The following is a 23,837-nucleotide window of genomic DNA, read 5'->3' as shown; positions in this document are numbered from 1 at the left end:
TGAATTGGAGATATTGTGGTTATAAACACACAAACTTGCCAAGCTTCTTTGGTTTTGTATTTTTGGGGGCTTTCTGAAGAAGTAAAGGCAATTATCAATGCTTTGTCTACACGAGAAGGAACAATGATACCACAATGTATCCAAGGTATATTTGTTAAATCTGTCCCTGTCAACAGCTTATCACATCTTCTCTTTGTCCATAAAACACATTTTCCTCCTCAGTGAAGTGTAAAAGCAGCTCTTGATTTTTTTTTTTTTTCTGGCATCTCCGTGCATAAGAACAAGTGGCTGGAAACATACCTGGTGCAACACATAGAATGCTACTGTTAAGTTTTTCTCAAGGTTATTTCAGAGAATTTTTTTTCCACTTTGTGCCATTTTTTTCTGAAGCCCAGCATTGAACCAGTGACCCCTCACTGGCCGGCACTTCCTCTGATGACAGAAAACCAGTAGAGTCAATTTTATTAGCTGCCACTCAATACAGCCTCAGGTAATGAAGTATGTCTGGAAGTAGGTGGAGAGGGGCAAGATAAGGTGGGGCTATTGGAGTTAAGGGGGGGTTTGGCTGAGATGGGCACGTGTGGGGGGGCAAGAGAGCCTTCCAACTTCAAAGGTTTCCGACTGGACACAAAACACATTACAAGGAGGAGGAGGAGGGACCACACAAATTAAATTTTCCTAAAAAGGGGAAATGCAGACAATGAGGATGTGGAGGTAAACTATTGGTGACCCCACATTTACCTGGTAACCCCCACCTCTCTGCTCCTCCCTCCCTTCCTCCCTCCCCACTTTCCAGATCTGATTAAGCCGCAGTGGAAGGGAGCCTCCACTCGTTAAGAAACCCTGTCATGACAAAGAGAAACACAAAGCATGACCTGCCTTCAATTGGAAACGGATCCACAGCAAAAGGGCAAAAAAGGAGGGAGCCAGAGGAAGAGAAAGCGGGAGAGAGATGGAGATAATTGAATCAAGGCTGCGGGGGTAGGACAGATAAATCTTATTATTGATACTTCAGTTGAGCAGGAAGACAGAGCGAGTGAGAGAGAGAGAGAGAGAGAGAGAGAGAGAGAGAGAGAGAGAGAGAGAGAGAGAGAGAGAGAGCAAGCTCAGTCTCACTTCATTAAAAAGCAGCTAATATATCTACGTTTGAATAAGTGTGCACACGAGACAGGGCACAAGTGTGTATGCCCGTTTCTCCATTTTTATTTTAGTCTATTTTGTAGTGTCCAAACTGCAGATTAGTCTTTACTTCATACAGCGATTAGGTCATTGCCCACACAACCTCTTTCAATGTTGTAAAACACAAACACAAATTACTTTACATATCTCCCATGATGCTGCTAAAAAATTCCAATCACAGTTGAAGGAAAAAAAAGTGGGGGCAACTCTGCTGAGTCTTTCCTTGAAACAAGGTACGTTCTTCAGAACAAATGTGTCATTTTTCCAGCTTTCCAACAGAGTAATTTGTTGTGGCTTCACATTGTTATTTCAATGTTCCTCTTCAGAGAAATGCCAGCTAAAACAATTGTTGTCTTGGAAACTATATGGCGGAGCAGTTACTTTCCCTCGCTCACTGGCTTCGCTGAAGAGCTGAGCTCTTATCCCTGAGCTCCAGGAAATAGACGACACATTTACAGTGTTTGCACGACGTAAGTGTGAATGTACATGGGACCTAGCATTCAACTTCACAGCAGCACTGAGGAAACATTTTACAAATCTGCAAATTATCCCAATGACAGTTTATAGTCACCTCTACCACAAAGATGAGCTCATTCCCATGAACGAACACAGGCACACAAACACACACTCACACACAACAGTGGTCTGATTAGATCACTCCTTGGAGAGAAGTTGGGAAAGCGAATGTGCTCTTCTCCTTAGAAAGCCACACATGAGGTGTCAGAGGTAGAGCTAAAGTAATATGGTCTTGAAAGACTGAATTCATGCCATCTTGGCCACTGAAACTTTTTTCCCATATCTGTCTAGCAGAACGTCTCAAGATGCAAGTTGCTGGGTCTGTGCAAAAAGAAACAATGTTAAATATTGCCAGATTAAAAATTAACTTCCCGTGCTATTTTCAATCAAATAAATCCCAAACTATAACTCGAGCTAATTATTTTTCAGTCAGACAGGAAGCCATTTTCTGTGGCACATGATCCTGATCCGACTGCGTCTGCTGGAGTTGTAATGAGTTCTACAGGCTGGTGTGAATGAATGTGGTCAATAATGGATGAGGAGGACAGCAAGGACGACTAGCTACAGGGAAACTCGAGGCAGGTAAGGCAGGGAAACTGTCTTGCTCACCCTCCTCTCGTCTGTCCCTGTCCACCACCTTGTCATTATCTCTGCCATGCAAACAGTCACTATACAGCTGGCATGTACATAAGGGAGCAAACACAGCCTATATGCCAGACACAAAAACAGAAAGAGGAGGGAGAGAGCCAGCTGCCATCTGAAACATTCTGGAGTGTAAATAAACACCTAAGAACTTTCTAGCCAAACAAAACCAATTTTCAAAGCTCTACAAACACAGTTGGACCAATCGCGACACTGGCCTTTCTTTTCGTTGGAGGAACTGCTCAATTAATATGTCACCACAAGTCATGACCACGAGACCCTGCTAAAATAAGCGGGCCACTTCAGCCGCTCGCCTCTGGAGAGAGACGAGAAAGAGACATAAATTGCCCTCTTTAAAGTAAAAGAGTCATCCAAAAAACCAATAAGCTGTGAGTGGGCACCTGCGGCACTGAAAATAAATACGTTGCCTGTTTTTTTTTGTTTTTTTTTGTTCCCACCCTGCTTACACCCTCATCACTTTGTGAGAAACCTGTGAAAACAATTCGATTTATCCACTTCCATCAGGTGTTCCCTCCATCTCTGCAGCCACACAAATACAATTTCCCATTCAGGTTCTGCTCTTTATAGCAGCCGTTTAACCAAAACACATCCATCCTGTACAAGAACTACAGCATCCAAACACTGATGACTTTTGACAGTGTTTGAGCCTCCAATCCTGGATTGATTCTTTAAATAAATGACTACTGCTCAAGACATGGGAGTTTGAGGTCTGAACAAATACTGAGCCTAAAAAATATCTTAATCTATAAAGGAATTTGTTTTTCCTCGTCGTTAATGCTGTAGCAAAATGGCATTCAATAAAAAGGCATGTCATAGATACATATATATGTACATGTAGTTGATCTACAGCATGTATTCAAAAAATAACAACAGTCTCCCACAGACCTACTTTCAATATATTAGGTTTAATTGCTAGTTGGCTATATTTCTGCACAAAAGAAAAAAAAACGTTTTCAGGGTTTTTTTTGGAGGCAAAAACATTTTTTTTACGCACTAGTCAAATTTCAGATTTTGGGCCAATTTGCTTCCGTCACATGTCTTCTTTCAGACAAATGGAAGGCAAACATCCAAAATACACATTTAGGTGTAAATTTTACCGCAATTTTTGAATTTACGTCTGTAGACACCTTCTAAATTTGCGTACATAAAAAAAAAAAATCCAGCTATGAATGATACAGGCTCCTCTGAATGTAGATGTGTATAAAACTAGAACGTTTGGTGTATCAAGATTTATTGGAAAATTAAAAGCTGTTTTCTCCAAATGAGTTTTTTTTTTTTTTCAAACTGAGTCACTTAATCTCCACGTCAGCAGCACTTGCACACACCAAACTTTCCAGTTGTATTGCTATTTATATTCTAAAGTTGTTGTTTTTTTTTTAAAGGGCTTGTTCATATATTACTTATAGCCTTACTTATGTAATATTTTAAAAACATGAATTTTTTTTTTACTCTGGTTTTATCTAATGTTCAAATTTCTGCTCTGAAAATGTATGGAAGTTGGTGCCTATTTAATTCACTTGTAGTGTCTCACCATAAAATTATCAGGATGCAATTAATGTGTTAATTTATGAACTTGCAAACGTATTAAATATTTATAATATCCGCAGAGTCAAAACTGCCCCATTTGTTCAGCTCTTTAGATGAGGTGGTTTTTGGACAGATACGTTCCTCACACACTCCGGGACAGTAGGTGATGAAAAAGGAGAGGAGTAGCTTTGATGAGCGCACCGCCGCCGTCACCGTCACGGACACCGTGTTGGCTCGCCGCTACGCATCCCTGCATTGTCCCCCGCTACACCTGACACTGCCTCTTAGACCCGTGGTGTGGGTCTGTGTGTGATGTGATCTCGAACACAATGAAGGTATGAAGAGTGGCGGAAGTGATCAAAGTGTCAACCAGAGCCCCTGATACTGAAAACCCGCCGTGCCCCCTGCTCGTAACGATATCTACACGGGTATGTAACTTAGATACCCACCTGGAGTACGATACAAGGCTTTGATGTTAGTTTAATGGAGGATTCAAGTTTTAGTCTGACTTTTACTACACCCACTACGGCGCTACTACTTTCTTTACAATTAATACAAATTAATATACGGCGACAGTACTTTCTGATTAGGAGTACCTTTTAAACAACGTTACAAACTAAGGATATTTTTAAATCTTTTAAAGCCCTTTTAGACTCTAGAAACATCTCAGCCTCCTGAGAAATCTAGAAGATCCAATTTGGATGTTCAGTGTTTGATGAGCCTCCTGAGCCTCAACAGTATTGCCATGGAAATAAGCTGCACACATTTCAACAATCAATAGATATTGGCTTAAGAGAGTCGACCGAAATTCAAATTCTTTGTCCCATAAACATAATTAGTGAGAAGCTTGTGAATAAATGTGAATTTATTTCCAGTTGCTACCTGCTAGATTTCTTACAGTTGAGAATTAAGTCTTGTGCGTCTGTAAATGTGTTTAAAAAAATTATTTTTTTAATTACCAATAGAAAGAAGATGTAAATTATTACATTAGTTCAACTGTTGTCTAAAATGAAAATAAAATTGTCAGAAGAACCCGGTTTAAATTCCTCACGTCCAAACAAAAGAACAGAGACAAAATACCGTAGATGGAGTCCATTTATCGCTGTGATATTGGTTTCAAAGGGGCAGTTGTAAGTAAGAGACACAGGTTAGAGCATGACGACCAATGTCCTAACTACGTCTCATGTGTGTGTGTGTGTGTGTGTGTGTGTGTGTGTGTGTGTGTGTGTGTGTGTGTGTGTGTGTGTGTGTGTGTGTGTGTGTGTGTGTGTGTGTGTGTGCGTGCGTGCGTTGTGTGTGTGTACACGTGTGTGTGTCTCTTGGCAGACCCAGATGGCAGGCGGGAAAGGGGGAAAGGTGGGCAAAGCGGACAGGAAGCAGTAAAGGAGAGTTCTGGTTACGAGGATCAGACGGCAGGACGAACTGCGCTCAAAGCTCCTGCCGCTACCGTACTCAAGGTGTGGGTTACACTGCTGGACACAAAGGACACACACATTCAGACACACACAGCTCCCCAAAGGATAGTGTGTGCGTGTGTGTGTGTGTCTGTTAGCATACTAATTACCATGCAATAGTAAATGTGCACATACATGCGCGTGTGTTCAGTCACACACACCCCCCCCCCACCCCCAGCTAAGCAGATCCACTTAAAAGGGCTCGTATCAATTGTCAACGGCCATGTTTAGTTGTTTAGGCCCCTTTTCTCCACTGATGAGGACCAGACCATTAGCCACATGTTGCTTCTAATACTAACCCAATAAAATGCCATTCCCTCTGCCGCGGAGAGTTCATCCAGCTTACCACACAGAGAGACGAGGGATGCAAAGAAAGACAGGAAAACAAAAGATTAAGCAGCAAAGTCGGGATACGGTGATGGACGGGGAGCGAGAGAAGCAGGCACTCGCAAATAAAGATGTAACAGTGTTAAAGAAAGAGGGAAGCGTGTGGGCCTGCTGCTAATTTCCCGCCCTGAGTGCAGTAATCTGAGGGGAAGATTAAGGTGAAGGAGTTATTCTTGACTATTTTATTAAGAGGTGCTTTAGGCGCTGGAAGAAGGGGCTTTAGTGCTCCTCCAGCAGCGTGCCATACAATACAAGACAAACATTTGCTGTTATTTCACCAAAGTACTCTCAGATGTGCTGGGTCGGGGCCTTGCCTTTTGCCGTGGAGGAACTTGGCATCAAAGTTCCCTGCAGTTCTCTTAAAAAAAAATTACAAAAAATTGGCCTTCTTTTCCAAGGGTCCTGTCCTGATGCTGTGTCCGGCAGATAAATTGGGAGGTGTCAAAAGAACGGACGGCAAACCTCACACCTAGTTCTAATTAAAATGGCAGAGAGCTGCAGGAATGAATAGTGAGGTGTGAAATGTCCCCTTCTATTAAAGGAAAATCTGTAAATATGGGGATTTTAATACTGTCATTGATATTTTCATGCAATTTCCTCATTTTAATGTCCAAAAAGTTTTACAAAAGATGTAAAAAAAAATTTGAGTCTAACTTTGAATCAAAGTTAGTCTTGTCCAGTGAAAATTTGTCAAATATCAGCAGAGAAAACTGCAAATCTTGTCACAAATATCTTTTAAAGTGTCATAAGAATAACTGGACATCTGTAAGTTAGTGGAGGCTTTACTTTATATCCGAGTCTTAAAAAAAACTCACTTGTATGTCATACGCAATAAGAAAAGACATTGCAGTACATGAAAATAAAGAGATTAAAATGGAGTAAGGGCCAGTGACAGCCCAGCAGCAGCCTCACCCACCTGCTTCTTTTGTTTGCTTTGTCATGGCTTCACCATTCTCAAACATTTACTGCTCTTCACGGCTGTTGAAAAACAAGATGCCCTCCTCAGTGCGAGTGTGTGTGCGTGCGAGCGTGCGTGCGTGCGTGCGTGCGTGCGTGTGTGTGTGTGTGTGTGTGTGTGTTTGAGAAAATGTGTGTGCTCGCGGTCATCCACGTGGGCTTTTACAGCATCCAGAAGAAAATTAAGAGAAACATATTTGCAAAGGCAATATGGTGCTAATACAAAGAAACAACACTAACAACGTAGGGCCTCAACCCTGAAATATAACCAACGTGCAGGTCCTAGAGTGCAAACATTTGTTTGAAATAACATCCTCCCAATTAAAAACGACTTAATTGACATGCCTGGAAACCTCAGGAATTTTGAGTTGAACAGTCAACGCGGACAGACACAAACCACAGACGTGGCCATTTCAACCACTCATAAAACACAATTCAGAGACCGGATCTTCCTCTTTTCTTTTCTGTGCTCAAAAAATAGGACGTGGCGAGACTTGATGACGAGAGATGTGAAAAGTGAGGGAGACATGAGACTTGGGAAGCCTCTTCTTAAACCAAAATATACCTTCTAATTGGATCATCTCAGGACAGTCAAGGCTGCCTAATTAAGATGTAAAGTCACTCTTGTGTTCATCAACAACACAGGAGTCCATCAATGAATAAAAGAAGTTATCATTGACACTAACACTTGGACCACAGCAATGATTTGGCACAAGACATGTTTAGCGTCCAAAGAGTAATCCTCTTCTTCAGCAGCTCGAACAAATTCATGCATATCCTTCCTTTAGAAATAACAAATTACACCAAACAGTGTAAACGTACACAAGTCTGGAACTTCCTGTCTGTGCAAGGATGATCCAAAACAGACGTAACATCCAAATGAGGCCGACACGAAAGAATCAGCCCAGTTCGTGACATCATCCGAGTCATATAGGTGATGATGTGTGAACTGTACAGGGAAGGGCAGCTGTGTCTGGGAAATGGGAGCCACAGGGAGAGATTTAGGAAGACTAGACTGGATGGGTGAGGATGTTTAAGACAAGACACAATTACTCCTGAAAGAAAGTAGCATTACGTCATGTATGCTTCATGAAACTAAACAATAATAAAATCACAAACTGTTTCGGGAGTCACCTAAATGCTTGAATGATGTCCTTTACATCTAGCCACAGTTTTAAAACATTAAAAGCCAGTTGAAATATTTCTTAAGCCTGCACTGTCTGTCTCATTCAAAACCATGACAGCATTAACATTGTCTTTATACAAAGTGAGATTATCCCAGTCCAGCTAACCAACACCAAACTCTGCCACACTAGTGTAACTGGTCTGGGTGTGGGCAAATCCCAGAACCACCCAGCCCGTGCTTTGTTTGAGTCTGTGCAACCACTGCTTTGCTGAACAGAGGTTTGTGTGCTCTCCTTTACTGGAAAGAGTATACGTAAAAACAGTACTGCAGATGTCTTCTGTCAATCTTTCATGGTCTATTACTATAAGTGTTTCATCTCTCAATCATATGAGCCATTTTATGATGTATTATGGTTACAAAATCAATTTACTCAGTTCTAAATATTTGAATGTGACAATAAAGATATATCATGAAAATATTCTGTACATCTTAGTAGGTTACAAAATTCATATTGAATGCCAAATGAAAGAAATATGATGCACTTACAGGTAAGTTACTCGTTTAAACCAATAAAAATCAAGAGAAGGTACTAAAGACCTATGTTGCAAAAATATTATTATAACTAAATTATTATTATTATTATTAATAAATGTAGTTATCTCAATTTATGAAATATGAGCAGTTTTCGACTTTCGGTTTTTAACAATTAGCCAACTGAGCAACGAACCTCTCCTCAAAAGATTTAAAGTTGTACCTTGTTCATTTTTTTTACGTTACTTATTCCCACTATACTGTTTTTTAGGAACATGCTTCTGTACTTCTTTTCTTTGTGGACTGCACCAGGTGAGCCTATGTTCTGCTGAAAACCGATCCTCTTCTACTACGACGAACATACAATTAATACAGGCCGAGCACTTTGCCTTTGGGACACTGAGCATCACAGACGCGAGCTTGTAATAGAGCTATTTGTTTTCCTCAGAAAGCTGTCCAAATGCTCTGGCTGGGATCACTAGGCTGCACAAAGGCCGGTTATGAATTGGTCAAATCCACTGGGGCAGGTTATTGATTAGGCCTACAGCTAGTGGAACGCAAATATGCAACTAAATTAGATATTGGTGTTTGTGTGTAAGAGCGACTGTGTGTGTGTCTTGCAATGAAATCAACTTAATCTGCATCAAATACTAGTCAAGCTTTATAAACCTTTAAATGCAACAGAATCTTTATACCCTTCCTTTTGAGCAAAGCCGATGACAAACCAACGTTACACTTTGATGATACTGATGTGCTTATATTATTTATCATTATTTTTTTTAAATTGATCCCCAAAAAAAGGGAAACCTGCAAATGACTCATGAGCTAAAACAGCCACCAATTTCCATCTGTGTTCCTCTTTAAAAAAAAAAAAAAAATCATTCAAACCATTGAAATGAAGTATGGTAATATAACTGGATCACTACAACACAGACTTTTTCTCCCTTTCTTCAAAATATAATTTCCCTTTGGGGACACCGGGGGTGTGTGATGGGTTGGATGCTCCTTAGGCTAACATATACAATATGACAAAATATATATAATGGACGACATAGAAACTTTCTTCTGGCCCCTCTTTTCATCTATTCCATTTCTTGTTCACATCCGCTGCCCTTCCTCTTTGACGTCTCCCTTTTCAACAGGAGCAGTTTGTCAGGGTCAGAAAGCAATTTAAAACCTCCATTAATGAGAGTCAGTGAGAGAGAGAAGTGAGACAGGGAGAAGTTAAAGGGAGGGAGAGAAAGAAAGATGAGGTAGTGGTGGGGCAGGGCGAGAAGAAGAGGATGAGGAAGGGAGGGAGGGAAGGAGGGAGGGAGGGAGGAAAGGAGGGAAGGAGGGAGGGGGAGGTTGGGGTGTCAGCCATCAAAGCAGACCAGGAGAAAAGAAGGCCAGGTGCTGGTTGTGGGAATGTGCCGTCCATGGTTCTGGGGACCAGGGAGCTCTGGAGGAAGGGGGGAGGGGGGGCAGGGTGGTAATTAGCCAAGCCTGGAGGAGAGAGAGGGCCCTCGAGGGCCCGCGGGGATAGCCCCTCCGAGAGGATACCATTTGCACTTCTACAGGAGCCGCCAGCCCCGGGCCACAAAGAAGGGGAAAAGGGGAACTATAGCATCCTTTATCAGGCCGGACAAAGACGCCGCATCTTTTCAAAGGAGACCGGAGAGAGAGAGAAACTCCAGTGTTCCAGAGAAGGAGGGGAAGAAGAGGAAAAAGAGAAGAGAAGAAAGAATCCTGCGAGTGGTCAGGAGAGAGACACAGAGAGAGAGAGATGCCAGTGTGTGGGTTGCAAAGCGAGACAGGAGGTTACGGTCATACTGTGACCCAGTCAGTCCTCTGAGACATCAGAAATTCACTCATGTCCCACACACACCCAGACACACACACTTAAATAACGCATAGTGCTGAGTTACACCAGTGCATAGCAACTGAAAACAGTAACATGTTGTTTTGAAACATTTCTATCATTTTCCACCTCAGTTACGCTCATTCTTCAGACATGAGGCACCTCATACGACTAGTTTGCCACCGAAGAGGCTGTTCAGTTTGCGTTTCACCAACAATTGGCAGTGGATGAGGAGCCAAAATGGCCACCCTTGACATTATCAGGGAATCTTAAGAGTTTTGCCCTCCTGTAGAGCGATGGAGAGTGAAGGTCACTGACATTACTTTTACCTATTACCTCTGGAGTACAGCTGCTCACGGGGGGGAGGGGAGGGGGAATGGTGGCCTTTGAGGCGGCGACGAGAGGCTTTGTGCTCTCTATTGGAGAGCAGCCTGACAGCCTTAGCTGAGTGGGGGCCAGAGGTCAGACAGGTCATGTGATAAGGCATTTCAGACCTGCACATAGGGCCCCAGACTGAAGGGGCCTGAAAAAAATCTCAAGACCACCCCCCCTTTCCCTTTCCCTGTCACTTCTCTTCCTTTCCTTTCCTTTCCTTTCCTTTCCTTTCCTTTCCTTTCCTTTCTCTCTCTCTCTCTCTCTCTCTCTCTCTCTCTCTCTCTCTCTCTCTCTCTCTCTCTCTCTCTCTCTCTCTCTCTCTCTCTCTCTCTCTCTCTCGACACAAAATGCCATTTGTTGTCCGTCAGTCAGTAGCGCAGGGCCTGGGTCGGGCCCAGCGCTGAAAGCTCCATTCACACACCCTCTCACCCAGGGATGTTTTTGCAATTCAATATTTTCACACGCAGGCAGCTTCATCGTTACTTTGGAACCGTACACTTGGCAGGATGAGGCTGGGGGCCTCTGGGACAGAGGGGCTGAGAGGTGGAGGAGAGGGGGTCAGCACAGAGGAATCCTAGTGTCAGGAGGGGACGGGCCTGCGCCGGCTAATGGGCCATCTTGAAATGTTTTAGCCAAGACCCCTCCAACACCTACACACACACATTCCACTCTACTCATCGCTTCACAACCAATCTGACTCCAGGTTAACAAGGAGGGCTCTTATTTCCTTCATCAAAATCTCTGCACTAATACAGCCACACAATCCTGCCAGGAAAAACCTTTTCCCCCTTAACTCACAGCACACAGCATCTCAAACACACAGCCCATACTTAGCAAGAAACAAATGAGAATGGCTGTACATCTATTTGACATATATTTATATGTCAATTTATATGCACATATTTATCTCTAAATAGAACATGTCCAAATTCAGAAACCTCAGCTGATAAATATGTTTTAAAGATATGTATCTGTTTTAAAATAGGTATTGAGTAGCAGAGCAAACAATAAAATAAGGGACATCCAAGAACAAGACGACGGACTTCATGAAATGTGTCTCACTTTAACCAAACCATTCCAGGAGATTTGTTCCAATTTCACATCTTTAACACCAAAGGATTTGTTTAGCATACAGAGTGGCTGAGGTAAATGGGGAGGGGGGCCTGGAATGAGAGGGAACTCCTAATATATTTATCCTGTGCACCACACTCTACTTAATGAAATTAAACCACACCAATAGTGGCCCTTTGTCTCTGGGGAATTCAGTAATCAACATGCCACCAGTTTTCATTTTGTATGAAAATAAATGGCAGCCGGTGATATGGGTCTAATTGTGTTGCAGTGGGGAGGAGCTGGGTGAGAAAAGAAACTTGCAGCCGTGATGTAGTGGAGCCAATTTTCATGGACAGGAGCGCTCGGGAGAGGTGGTCGAATAAGCAGAGGCATTCATCTGGGGACGGCTGCCCCGCTTCCACTCTCTCCTCCTCTCCCTCCTCCTCGTTCTATCCATCATACTCACAAAGAAAGTTAGCCAAGTATTAAACAAATGGAGAACTGGTGAGCCCTATGCACCAGCGCCTGGCAGGGTCACTGGATAATGATAGCTCAATTACTGTGAATCTCCTCGTACTAACACCCCCCCACCACCACCCCTTCAATCCCCCTCAATCCCCACAGCACGGCAAATTTGTCAAACTCACCAAAATGATGGGTCTGACAGTGTAATCGCTAACCGTCCCAACCGACATGAAAGAGGTCTTTATCTGGCCAAATCAAAGAACCTGATCTCTGAGAGAAAAGGGTGGTGGGGGGGCGGACTAGAGAAGAGAAACGTCCCGCTCGGGCCCCTGTGAGACGTGGAGATGTCTCTAATCCGCTTTAATGAGACACTGCGTGCCCATCTTTGTGGTAATGACGAAACACAGTGAGAGAGAGACAGTGAGGAGGAGGGAGGGAGGGAAGGAGGAGTGGGAGAGATAGAAGAGGAGATGGAGCCAAGGCTTTGAACTGGCGGTCTGATGAAAGGGGAAAGCGGGCAGTGGGAGTTTAGAGCCACGCTGCCTCTACACACCACCGTCTGTGTAGGAAGACAGGCAAACAGCCCAGGGGACAGAGCAGTTTGTCTGCTTATCATATCTGGACAGGATGAGCCATCATCAGCAGGGCCGGACTGGGAAAGGGAATGGACAGTGTGTGTGTGTGTGTGTGTGTGTGTGTGTGTGTGTGTGTGTGTGTGTGTGTGTGTGTGTGTGTGTGTGTGTGTGTGCACGTGAGAGTGTTTGTAGAGATGAGCTGCAATCCACAAAAGAACCACTAAAAAAGAAGAGAAAGATAGAAAATGTTTTAAAGTACCAAATTTTAGATACTAAGATGTCCAGTGGCGAAGTAACTAAGTATATTTACTCAAGCACTGTACTTAAATACAATTTAGAGGTACTTGTACTTTACTTGAGTATTTCCATGTGATGCTACTACATACTTCCACTCCACATTTCAGATGGAAATATTGTACTTTCTAACTGACCACATTTAGTTACTAGTTATTTTTCAGATCACTATTTTATACCTAAAGGAAATGATCAGTTGTAAATTGTTCTGACAGTATTTATGTACCTTTACTCAAGTAAGACTTTGAATACAGGACTTCTACTTGGAATTGAGTATTTTTTCATTTTTACTTAAGTAAACATTGAGTACATTTCCTCATGATAAACACTTTTATCCATCTGCTGGTAAAAAAGGTTTCTAAGTTTACTTGTTGTAAACACTGCACTTTGAGTTGGAAGGCTTTTATTCCCAGGGCTGACATCAGCTCATTGAATAAGCAAATATTCAAGGTTCTGCAATATTAGTAAGGACACTTTTCAATACAGCAGCTATGAATATATAGCAATTCTAAACAATCTTCCATACAAAATATATCAAATCAAAGTTCAAAACAATGAACATTCTTTCCCTGTAGTGTTTTACAAAAGTACAGTTACAAGTTACAAAAGTAACCTTTTCTAGGGGAACATTGTAATTACATTTTCTGTAGAATCATTCATTTGGAAAACAGAACAAATGTAAACATATCATAACACTAGAATTTAAGGTTTAATAATAAATAAATAATATATAATTTTATATTTTTCTGCGCCAAGATGCAAGTGTACAGCCAACAGTGAATGTGGGGTAAATTAAAGAGAAAGCAACATAAAGGACAGGACGTCAGGAGTGGATAAAAGGAGAAGGGTTTTACAAATGAAGAAATCAAAAGAGAGTGAGAAAGGGGGAGAATGTGAGTGAGTTAATACCAAACAAATCAGGATTAGACCCAGATAAGACTAGTCACAATGTTGAGCAATCCCGGGGATATCACAATGCAAGGGAGGGAGGTGTGGGGGGTGGGGGGGGGGGTCATGAGGGCTGCTAGAACACGCTAATTAGGGACTCGACACATTTGCCCCCTTGTTTTGCAAACAGCGCTCACTGTTTAACAGCGGGTGGTGCACAATCACATCAGACACACATAGAGATAATCATTTAGTGTTAATCAGCACACTCAGAAGTAAAGATGAGGTATTTCCAATGGGATGACTCCAGCAGTTGTGGTGTATTCTTAGCCCTGAGGAGCTGGCTGGAATCTCCTCTACACGACCCAACAGTGGTTAGATGTAATCTGATAAGTGGCCACAGGTCAAGACAAAATGTATTTAACTTCAGCGTAATGGCTTTTCATATTTTTGAACCACCTTTTCACGAACGCATACCGCTTTTTGAATTTTGTTAGGCTATTTTTAACAGGACACTGCCCCCATCTGCAGACTAAAAACAAAGAGTACGCGGAGAGACGAGAAACAGGAGGGTGCTAAAAAAGAAAACATCAGCGATATATCTTCAGCTCTCTCAGGCATGTCAAAGTCTCCACCACCAAGTGATTGGGAGATTGCTGTGTTTTTCCAAACATGGCGGATGAGGTCACGGTGCAAGGCAGGAAAGAGGCATTTTAGCCAACTGGATAATGTGAGGTCAACGTATCAATGGAATGAATGGGATTTAGAGCCATGTGCAAGAGCTTAATGCAATGGTATTTGTATGTCAACTCAAAATTTGACTTAGCCAGCATGAGACTGGGCAGGAAGCACAAGGGCTGAAACGTGTGTGTGTGTGTGTGTGTGTGTGTGTGTGTGTGTGTGTGTGTGTGTGTGTGTGTGTGTGTGTGTGTGTGTGTGTGTGTGTGTGTGTGTGTGTGTGTGTGTGTGTGTGTGTGTGTGTGAGAGAGTGCCTGTGTGTGTCCAGGTGCCCACCCATCGCTGTGCCAGACTTGGCCAAGGTCAAAGCGCCAAACAGTGACAGGACCTCCAACAACTGTACAAAACGGTGCACACACACCGATTCTCGCACACTCACACACATTTAGCCAGCCAACAGTGCCAGCTCCTGCTGTTTGGGTGACATTTACACTCAACCTTTCCAGTTTGTGATTGATTGGGGTTAAATCATACCAATGCACAAAAAAAAAATCTGTCACTACTGCAGCGTGTGTGTGTGTTATGTGTGTCCGTGCAGGATCCATCAGCATTACTGTGTATGGATGGTTTCAATGTGTGACTGTGTCACCGCAAAGCGGGGGGAACTACAAAAACCTGGTCAAACGTTTTCAGGCCTCCAAGTGAGACTCAATCAACGCTGACGAGTCACTGTGCCTTTATAACTCTGCTCAACTACAACTGGACTCATTTCTGCTCACTCCAAGAACCAAAACCAAAACTCTGTTTTCATTTCTATCTCCTGTACGCAGTGTGACATACTATAACGGTTTTGAATAAGACAGTATTGGCCATTTATTAAAACAAGTCTACAAAACATTTTCATTTAAAACGATAACAATGAAATCGATATGTTGCTGCTAGGGATGGGAATGCGGGTGGATATAACGAGAACATAGGAAATGACATCTTAAATAAAATATCCAGGATACCTGGAAGAGCAGAGTGAGGAAATACAACCTTATAATTGCATACAAATATTGGTGACGTTTACTGTATTTTGTAGTCACACAGATTTATTCATGAGTCATTACAATGCTCACATATCTACATTATTTTTTACATTTTATGGCACCTGTACTTGACCGGATTAGAGTCTCTGACATCTCTTTTCCAGTGGATGTTTGGCCAAAACAGCAGCGTCAGCACAATTACAGCAGCAACTGACTAAATACCAATAAAAGCACTTCCCTGGAGATAAAAGCCGGTCTCACCCAATGTTCAGCAGGGAAGAGGAGGAGTCAAAGATAGTGAAAGAAAATATTTCAAAGTTGGCAGCAGGACAGTTGTAACACAGACTGTTTAGACAAATAACTGTAATATTCCAATTAAACAATCCTTTCATAAATTAATTCTCCCCATTCAAAGCTGCAGAGCTCTAGTAAATCATAGCTTAAACAGTTCCTTAATTCTCTTCTGTGTTTATTCCCTGCACAGGTGGAAGAGATCACACAAGTTTTCTTTACGGGCGGACTGTTTCAAAGATTTAGGACTAGTAAGCAGAAAGGAGACTTCAGACCACACTGTCCTCCACATTTCAGGGTAACACGAAGACTTTACTGGAAAGAACATTGTTCAAGAATCTGCTCTCACAGCAGATTAGAAGATATGGTTACAAAAAGCAATGCATCTTTATTTGTATCATATAATGTGAATCAAATGTTAACCATATGTTACTGCAGCAGACAGTGTCTTGATGCTGAACCAACCATAACCATAACTAAAATCTTGCCCTAACTTCATCAATTTACATTCCCCAGACAAAATTAATGTTACAAATAGGCAAAACCATGGATTTGTCATGTATAAAACTTCCTTAACCTTCTGTAGAGTTTCACTTGTAAAGCGAATATCATACAACATGCTCTGAGAATAAAGTAAAAAAATTTTTTTTTTTAGTAAAGACATTGACAAAGATGAAAATAAAAGGAAATAAATATTGAAGAAGACTGAGAGGCTTGTTGCTCACAACACACACTGAACTGTACCCTGCATGTGCACACACAAGGACGAGGAACTGACATCCAACAAACTTCCATAATTAAGTACTTATGTAGCAAATGTGGCCTTGCCAAGTGTGGACTGATGCAATTAGTTAGGCTACACAATTTTTCAATCCTTCAAAAATTGACACAAATGGTCCTAAAGTTGGTCCAAATGCTCAGATCCAAATTCCAAACAGCATGAAAAAGAGAGCAAATAAAGTTTTTCTGTATCGCAATCTGAATTTCTCAAATAACTGCAACACAGATTGTCTTCATCAGGGGATGGTGAACAATATTCCTGCAAAATGAAATAGACCACTACACAGAATCAATATACACATTACAGCATCACACAAGTGGCTTCAGTTTGAGGGTGGAGAGATTAATGGGGCTGTGATTATCATGACGATCACAGTGAACCGTCACTGCAAAATTGGTGATGCCTGAATCAGAGTGCTGCAAAGATCATTCACATCATCACAGATGAAATGGACTCAGTGGAACCACGAGTTTCAGGTTTCCCACCCTGTTTTATCTATGAAAGGTCTGCAGCAATAAATCCAAGATCTCACACTTGTTTTTACTTTCCATTACGTCCAGCACTAATGACTTTAGGAAATAAAAGAAAATGAATGAATGTCTTTGTCAGAAGGCACTGCAAGCAAATATAAGCATTAATCAAGCAAGTTTACAATAGATGAGTATAAACTAAGGAAGTCTTCTTAAATTATCCAAATAAATAAATCTCTGAATTTCTGTTGTCTTTCACTCGGTCATTGATGCGCTGGCTTATTAATAAAAGCTAATAAAACTGACATTTAATGGTTTCATAAAGTTCCAAAAAGCACCCACTACGATGGATTACATTTCCCTTTTCATTTGATGATCCTATCATTTTTATGTCCAGGCTCTAATCTGTGAACATGAAGGAGTGCTATCTGACACACATTACAGCTGCATAGCAGTAATACATTGGAGCCTGCACGGGACCCTGAACGTTTAGCCAGAAGTTCAACATAGCTACCATTGTTGGTTTTAAAGTGTTATGGGTTGGGTTTTATTACTTCTGTCAAAACATCAGAAGCTGTTGAGCCAGGCCAAGTTCATGACTGGGAGTCCATCTAATAAGAGGCCTTTAACACAAAGATCAATAGGATATCTAGCAATTACTATACGAGATAGAGACATAGAGGGAAACTGTCAAAAACTGTTTGCAGTGTGGTGGTTTACCAGCGAAGGGGAAGGGAGTGGGATGGAGGGGGGACATTTCGTGCAAAAATCAACAAAGACAGCAACAACAAAATTATGTCGTAAAAAAAAAAAAAGTGTGGTGCTGCCTTTCTTTTTATTGACCTGATAATACAGACGACTAAAATAGTTGCTGAAAATCAATAACGTGTGTAAATTGCGGTCCGAATCGGCGTGGATTCCTTTCGGTTCCGCCGTGTGTGAGGGGGGGAAAAAAAAAAAAAGCTCTTACGTGCTTCTATTTTAATTATACTTCTTTGGGTTTGCGGTTGTGAGCGTGCAGGGGCGCGAGAGAGCATCGTGTGTGCCCGTGCGCGTGTGTGTCTATATTTGGCTCACCTGTGCACTGAAAAAAAAAAAGGGAAAATAAATCTACGCTCACTCAACCGGAAATCTTAATTGATACAAAACCAAGTTAAAGCTACATATGGGCCCAGAAGACTACCGCAATAAAACAGCCGCAAGGTGTTCAAGTTCTCGAACCTCTGCGGCGCACACATACACACACACACACACACACACACACACACACACACACACACACACACAGACAGATATATAGTCTATGGTAAATATAACTCCAGTTTGAGCAATCAACTTTCAGCAGCCAAAAGCAATTATGCTGTCAGTTTGCTCCTTTATTCTCTGCCAGATTGCCTGCATCGATTTTAGTTTTTAAGATAACACGAAATCCATTATGTTCTTTAAAATGAGATGTGGCGTTAGAGATCAAGTTTGTTGGAAGATTTCTTCATTTAGGATTTTTTTTTTTTTTTTTTTTTTAATATCAGGGAAAATACAATTAAATATTTTAAATACAAAGTAATAAAAATAATCTCACATTAAACTTTGTTCCTACTCCCATGTTAAATTCAGCAGGAAACAAAATAGCCTATAAAAATAAGGGAAACATAAAAAATAGAGCGATATTTGCGAGAACAAAAAAAAAATACTGAGGGGACGATAATTAATAAACACATTCATATTGACGCATAGGCATTGTACGGCTGTATATTAGTGATCAATGTGTGTCTATGAAGGCACAGACATAGCTATTTTGCGGAGTGAAAAGTTTAGTGGTGGCCTTTATTGTGTAGTCAGACAGTGTGTGCAATCTGCCGAGAGAAGAAACTGAACACGAGTGTTCAAAATAAAATGATAAAGCAGCTGCAGTTAAATATTGCTGTAGGCCTCCAGTGCACAGCTCCAGAGGAGAGTGTTTTACCTATAAGCTTCAGAAAAATCAAAAATAGTGGGTGAAACACACTCCCACGACGCGTGTGTATTCAAAAGTTGTGGGCCTGCATGTTTTGAATGTGAAAACGAACAAGATATATATATTTGTTTTCATGCCTGCTGTCTGCTCTGTTTTTCCTAGCGCTGCAACACAACAGATCGGAGGCCTCTGGGCTGCTGCAGAGGCTGCCAGTGGTCCGATGTGAGTTGCTACAAAGCCAGGTATTTGCGTTCATTAGCACCCGGATCAACAGACTATCGAGGCTGTTTGGAGATCAAGACCAAGTGCAATTACTGGCAAGAAGCAGGATCCTCGACATGTTTAAGTATTTTTCACAAAGTAGCTCAATCAGCGTTTTGTTTCCTTTCTTTTTTTTTTTTCCTTTTCTTTTTCTTTCTTTGTCTTAAACTTACACGGGAACTTGATCCCTGTGGCCCCAGTCCTGACGGGCAAGAGCAATAAGGCAACAAGAAAATCATGACTGCAAAAAAAAAAAAAAGATCTCTTATTATTTTTTATTATTATTATTTTACATATGAATGTATGAACACTGAAATACTCGCTGTAAATGTGGGAATACTAATATTTTTAAGTAGCAAAAGCTCATTATAAATAAACACGCTTCAGGTTTGTTTAGAATCGTGAACTAGTATTTATTTCACTTATGGTCTGAAATTGACTTTTTTTTTTTTTTTTTTTTTAGAAGCCTGACTATGGGGTCGAGGTTCACGTTGAATTAACAAGGTCAGTGGCAAAGTTACAAAGTTTCTGGGGGCATGTAAACATGCAATCAAGCATGTTCAAGACAGAAAACTACAACAGGTAGATTAAAAAAATGTTGTCTAAAAAAAAAAAAATTATACTGAAAAATAAATAAAAGGCTAGATGTGTCTTGTTTCTAAGTTCTGCATTTTCACAAAACTGCTTCGAACGTTACTGGATAGAATAAAACAAACACATGAAGACACAACAAATGAAATTAAGAGCAGGCCTACGTAAATAAATATTGTTTAGCATTGTTATTTCAAATGAATTGAGGATAAACAAGCAGGCTGACCCACATAAACAGGCCGTGGATTACAAAGTACATCCATGCAAAAAAAAAAAGAAAAAAAAAAGGGCGCTTTAAATAAATTCATAAATTAACCCACCAACAATAAACAAATAGCAAACAATAAACGTAGTCCATTTCCAACAACAAAGAGCTGCATGTTCACAAAACTGAATTCATGAATTTCCCGTGTGACGCGAGCAGCAGTCCACTAAGTAGTAGTAGTATGGGCGCTTTCAAGACACATTATTGATTGGCATTCCCTCGAGGAGGAACCAGTCTGCAGCAGTCCGCTGGCCACGGGACAAAACTAAACTTGCCGGAGAGCGATATCTTCTGCGATTTGAGCAGCATCGGCTGCAAAAAAAAAAACAACAACAAAAAAGTCTGCATTCAAATATTTGCTCTTTCTTTCTAAATTCACATCTCGGCGTGTCCGTTCTGCAGCGAGAGAAAGAGTGCGCCCAGCTCGGTGGAAGCTGAAGCAGCAGCTCGCAGCAGAGCAGTGCCACAGCGCCCACTATTTCAAAAGCCGGGAATATTATTTCACAAGACTTGGAACCGCTGTATATAAAAAAAAAAAAAAAAAAAAAAAAAGTTACTATCCATTTCGACAACTTTCTTGGTGCCTTCTGGAAAGGAATCTGCGCTTCTATGAACCCCCCGACAAAACGAGACTAGCAAAATACAAGCTCGAGCTCCCGTTTGGACGGCAATGTTTATCTCTGCTTTTAAAGGAGTGTAATCAACTAAAGCACCGGCGGCGTTTCTCATCACACATGAAACTTTCTGACACTGCAACCAGCAAAGCCAAGACCGCAGCATGCAGGGAAACAAGACCGAGAAGCCGGAGCGGGACGTATTTGTAGAAGGAAAAGTTTTCTGTGGACAAAGAGTCGCCCCCATCCTCTCTTAAGGATATGGCAAATGACAAGGACACACTGGACATCTACAGAGCCGCGAGTTTGTAGCCGGCGGCTGAAAGCGATAAGAAGGGGAAAAACAGAAGACCTACTTTTGGCCAGTTTTCTCGCCCTCGCCTTGGATCTCATCTTGTCGGCTTGTAGATTCCTCTCGTCGTCCTCCGTGAGCCCAGAAGCAGCAACAACACTATCTTCATCTCACCAGCATTGTCAGTTTGGACACCTTCGCACATGCGCACAGGCCATTCAATCTGACACCCTCGTCGGGGCCAAAAAACTTTCCAATGTATTCATCATCATCACTTTTTTTTGTCCTATCGTCTCCCCTTTAGATCACTTATCTCTTCCCCTCCTCCTCCTGCTCTCTCTTCACCATCTCACCTTCCCTCCCTCCCCCCTTACCATCCCCTTACCCTCGTCCCCCTTCTCACCCCTACCCCCCCCCCCCCATCCACCCACCCGCCCCATTCAGCTCCTGCCAGCACCCTCTTGGATTTTTACCCCTTTAACAGCAACTACTTGGTTTTCTCCGACAGGGTGGACACAGTGAGGTACAGTGGGGAGGTCAAGGCCGTATTAGAATAATGGAGAGACATAAATAATAATAATTATTATTATTATTATATTTATTGTCGTTATTATTATTTTGTTGATTTTACTCTTCATATTTATATGTTTGGCATGAGTGTCTTTCTTAATTTAGATATTTAAAGTAACTTTGTATTTAGCCTTTTGACTCATCTCATCGTGTGTTGTCCCCCCCCCCCCCCCCCCCCAAAAAAAAGTGTTGTAATTGCACCGCACTTTATTTTTAACTTCATTAATTCACACACAGGCGTAAATAGGTCCGAGGCTTGATTGTTGTTGCAACTTTACAGGCTATGATTTGGTGTGTGTGTGTGTGTGTGTGTGTGTGTGTGTGTGTGTGTGTGTGTGTGTGTGTGTGTGTGTGTGTGTGTGTGTGTGTGTGTGTGTGTGTGTGTGTGTGTGTGTGTGTGCGTGTGTGTGTGTGTGTGTGTTTATGTGTGTGTGTGTGTGTGTGTGTGTGTGTGTGTGTGTGTGTGTGTGTGTGTGTGTGTGTGTGTGTGTGTGTGTGTGTGTGTGTGTGTGTGTGTGTGTGTGTGTGAGAGAGCCTTGATGCCCTCAGGACAAGCAGCAGCGGCCAGCAGCTGTTTTGACGCATGCACGGAGCCTCCACCAGCAAGAGCCCTACCAAGGAGAAGTCCAGGCTTTTATTTTGTTTTCCTTCCGTCCTTCTATGTTCGCATTTATAACAATCGTAGCAGTTATTATTATTTTTTTTTCGAGAAGCGTTTGTGCTCACTGTGCGCATGTCGTTAAGCGCATGATCACCTGAACGAAGGTGGACAGGCTTTCTCTTTTGTGACTTTTGCCTTGCACCTGTTTGTTTGTTTGCTGCAGGCACGAGGACACCGCGTTTACGTTCAACCGCGCATCCAGCAGTTCGATGTAGCGTGAACGACTAAAAAGGTAATTTTTAGATTATTAATGATAAATGCATTTAATCAAACACAAAAATTGAACATAAGTCTTCAGCATTATTTATTTATTTATTTATTTTTAATAAATCGTATGTTAAATTGAAGTTACAACTCCGGCAGTTTAATACATTTATATCAGATCAATAAATAGATAACATTTTACTATACAATTTAATTGTGTCGCAACTATTTTTGCACGATTTCAATTTAGTACTATTTGCATGAATTACGAATTATTACTATTTTTACTAGTCTATTATTATAATTAGGTAAATACTATTAATTAAGACTATTTTTTGTTGTTATAGACTGAAACACAATAACCTTTCAAAAGAAACAAATAGAGGCTTCATTGAAGCTGTGCATAATAATATTTATTAGATTTTTTTTATTATTTTTAAAAGTTCCAAAGTCCAGTTTGGCTGATGGTGGCAGGCTGGTCGTTATGCTCATGTGGTGCCTGGGCCTATAGCCTGCATGTCATATGGGAATGGTTTCCGTCTCGTTTAGCTGAATAAAGGCGGCTCTATGTTGGAGTGTATTAAAGATTGGTGGTGATGGAGCAACTGCAGTCTGCTGGGAGAGCGACGGGGATCAATTCCCTGGACGCTAATCACCACACTTTTATGGGACTATTTCAAATCCATGCACGTTGAATTATTAGCATTATTATTAGGGCCCTATTATTATGATTACCATTATTATTATTATTATTATTATTATTATTATTTGAGCCATTTTATTTCTTTTTCCCCCTGAACAACGTAGCCTATATTGTTATACAACCTGCAATTCACTCCGCGCTCTGCCTCATGTCTTTATTTTTCTGGTTGAACCGCAGCTTGTTGCTCATTATGATGCACATGAACAACAATTGATTTGAATAAAGGCTTGAGCTCATCAAACATGTCTCCAGTCCATATCGGAGAGAAATTGCTGTGGGATGTTTTCCCATAAGTGAAACGAATGACGTGATCATGAATCAATAATAAGCAGCAGTAATTAGCATATATTAGCTGTATATTAGGGAGTTTGTGTTGCATCAGGAGGGGAGGAGGTTTATTTTATTGGCTTGACAGAATGCGAATGAAGAGCCTACACCTACAGTGTCAGGAGGTGGCCACCGTGTTACACATGTATAATATTTTCTATGTTAACCCACTGTAAAATAGCCCTTATCAAAAGATTCACTTTAAAGACACAAGCTCCTGCGGGCAGCGGGGGAAACACGGACACATGGAAGGAAACAGGTCGATAAACAAATAATAAATGATGTGAATATCAGTGGTGAACAAAGGTTTTGCT

General features: G+C 41.5%; 1 protein-coding gene across 8 annotated transcripts in view; it reads right to left on the bottom strand.

Moving 5' to 3' along the window:
• The window catches only part of prdm16 (PR domain containing 16), a 183,301-nt gene extending 161,905 nt beyond the window's left edge, over positions 1-21,396 (bottom strand). For 7 of the 8 annotated variants that reach the window (XM_069689094.1, XM_069689088.1, XM_069689089.1 and 4 more), the window contains exon 1: positions 21,123-21,396. In XM_069689094.1, coding sequence (XP_069545195.1) covers positions 21,123-21,159 — 37 coding nt within the window. In that variant the 5' untranslated portion in view covers positions 21,160-21,396. The remainder of the gene's footprint in view (positions 1-21,122) is intronic. The other variant, XM_069689092.1, reaches the window with a different exon arrangement.
• Between the last annotated feature and the right edge of the window lie 2,441 nt (positions 21,397-23,837).

The sequence above is a fragment of the Brachyistius frenatus genome, unplaced genomic scaffold (genome assembly GCF_029030835.1).
Source record: "Brachyistius frenatus isolate BFR_SWC_R1_liver_20210118 unplaced genomic scaffold, ASM2903083v1 Contig_6, whole genome shotgun sequence".
In the NCBI taxonomy this organism is placed as follows: Eukaryota; Metazoa; Chordata; class Actinopteri; family Embiotocidae; genus Brachyistius; species Brachyistius frenatus.
This window is presented reverse-complemented; position numbering and strand designations above follow the sequence as displayed.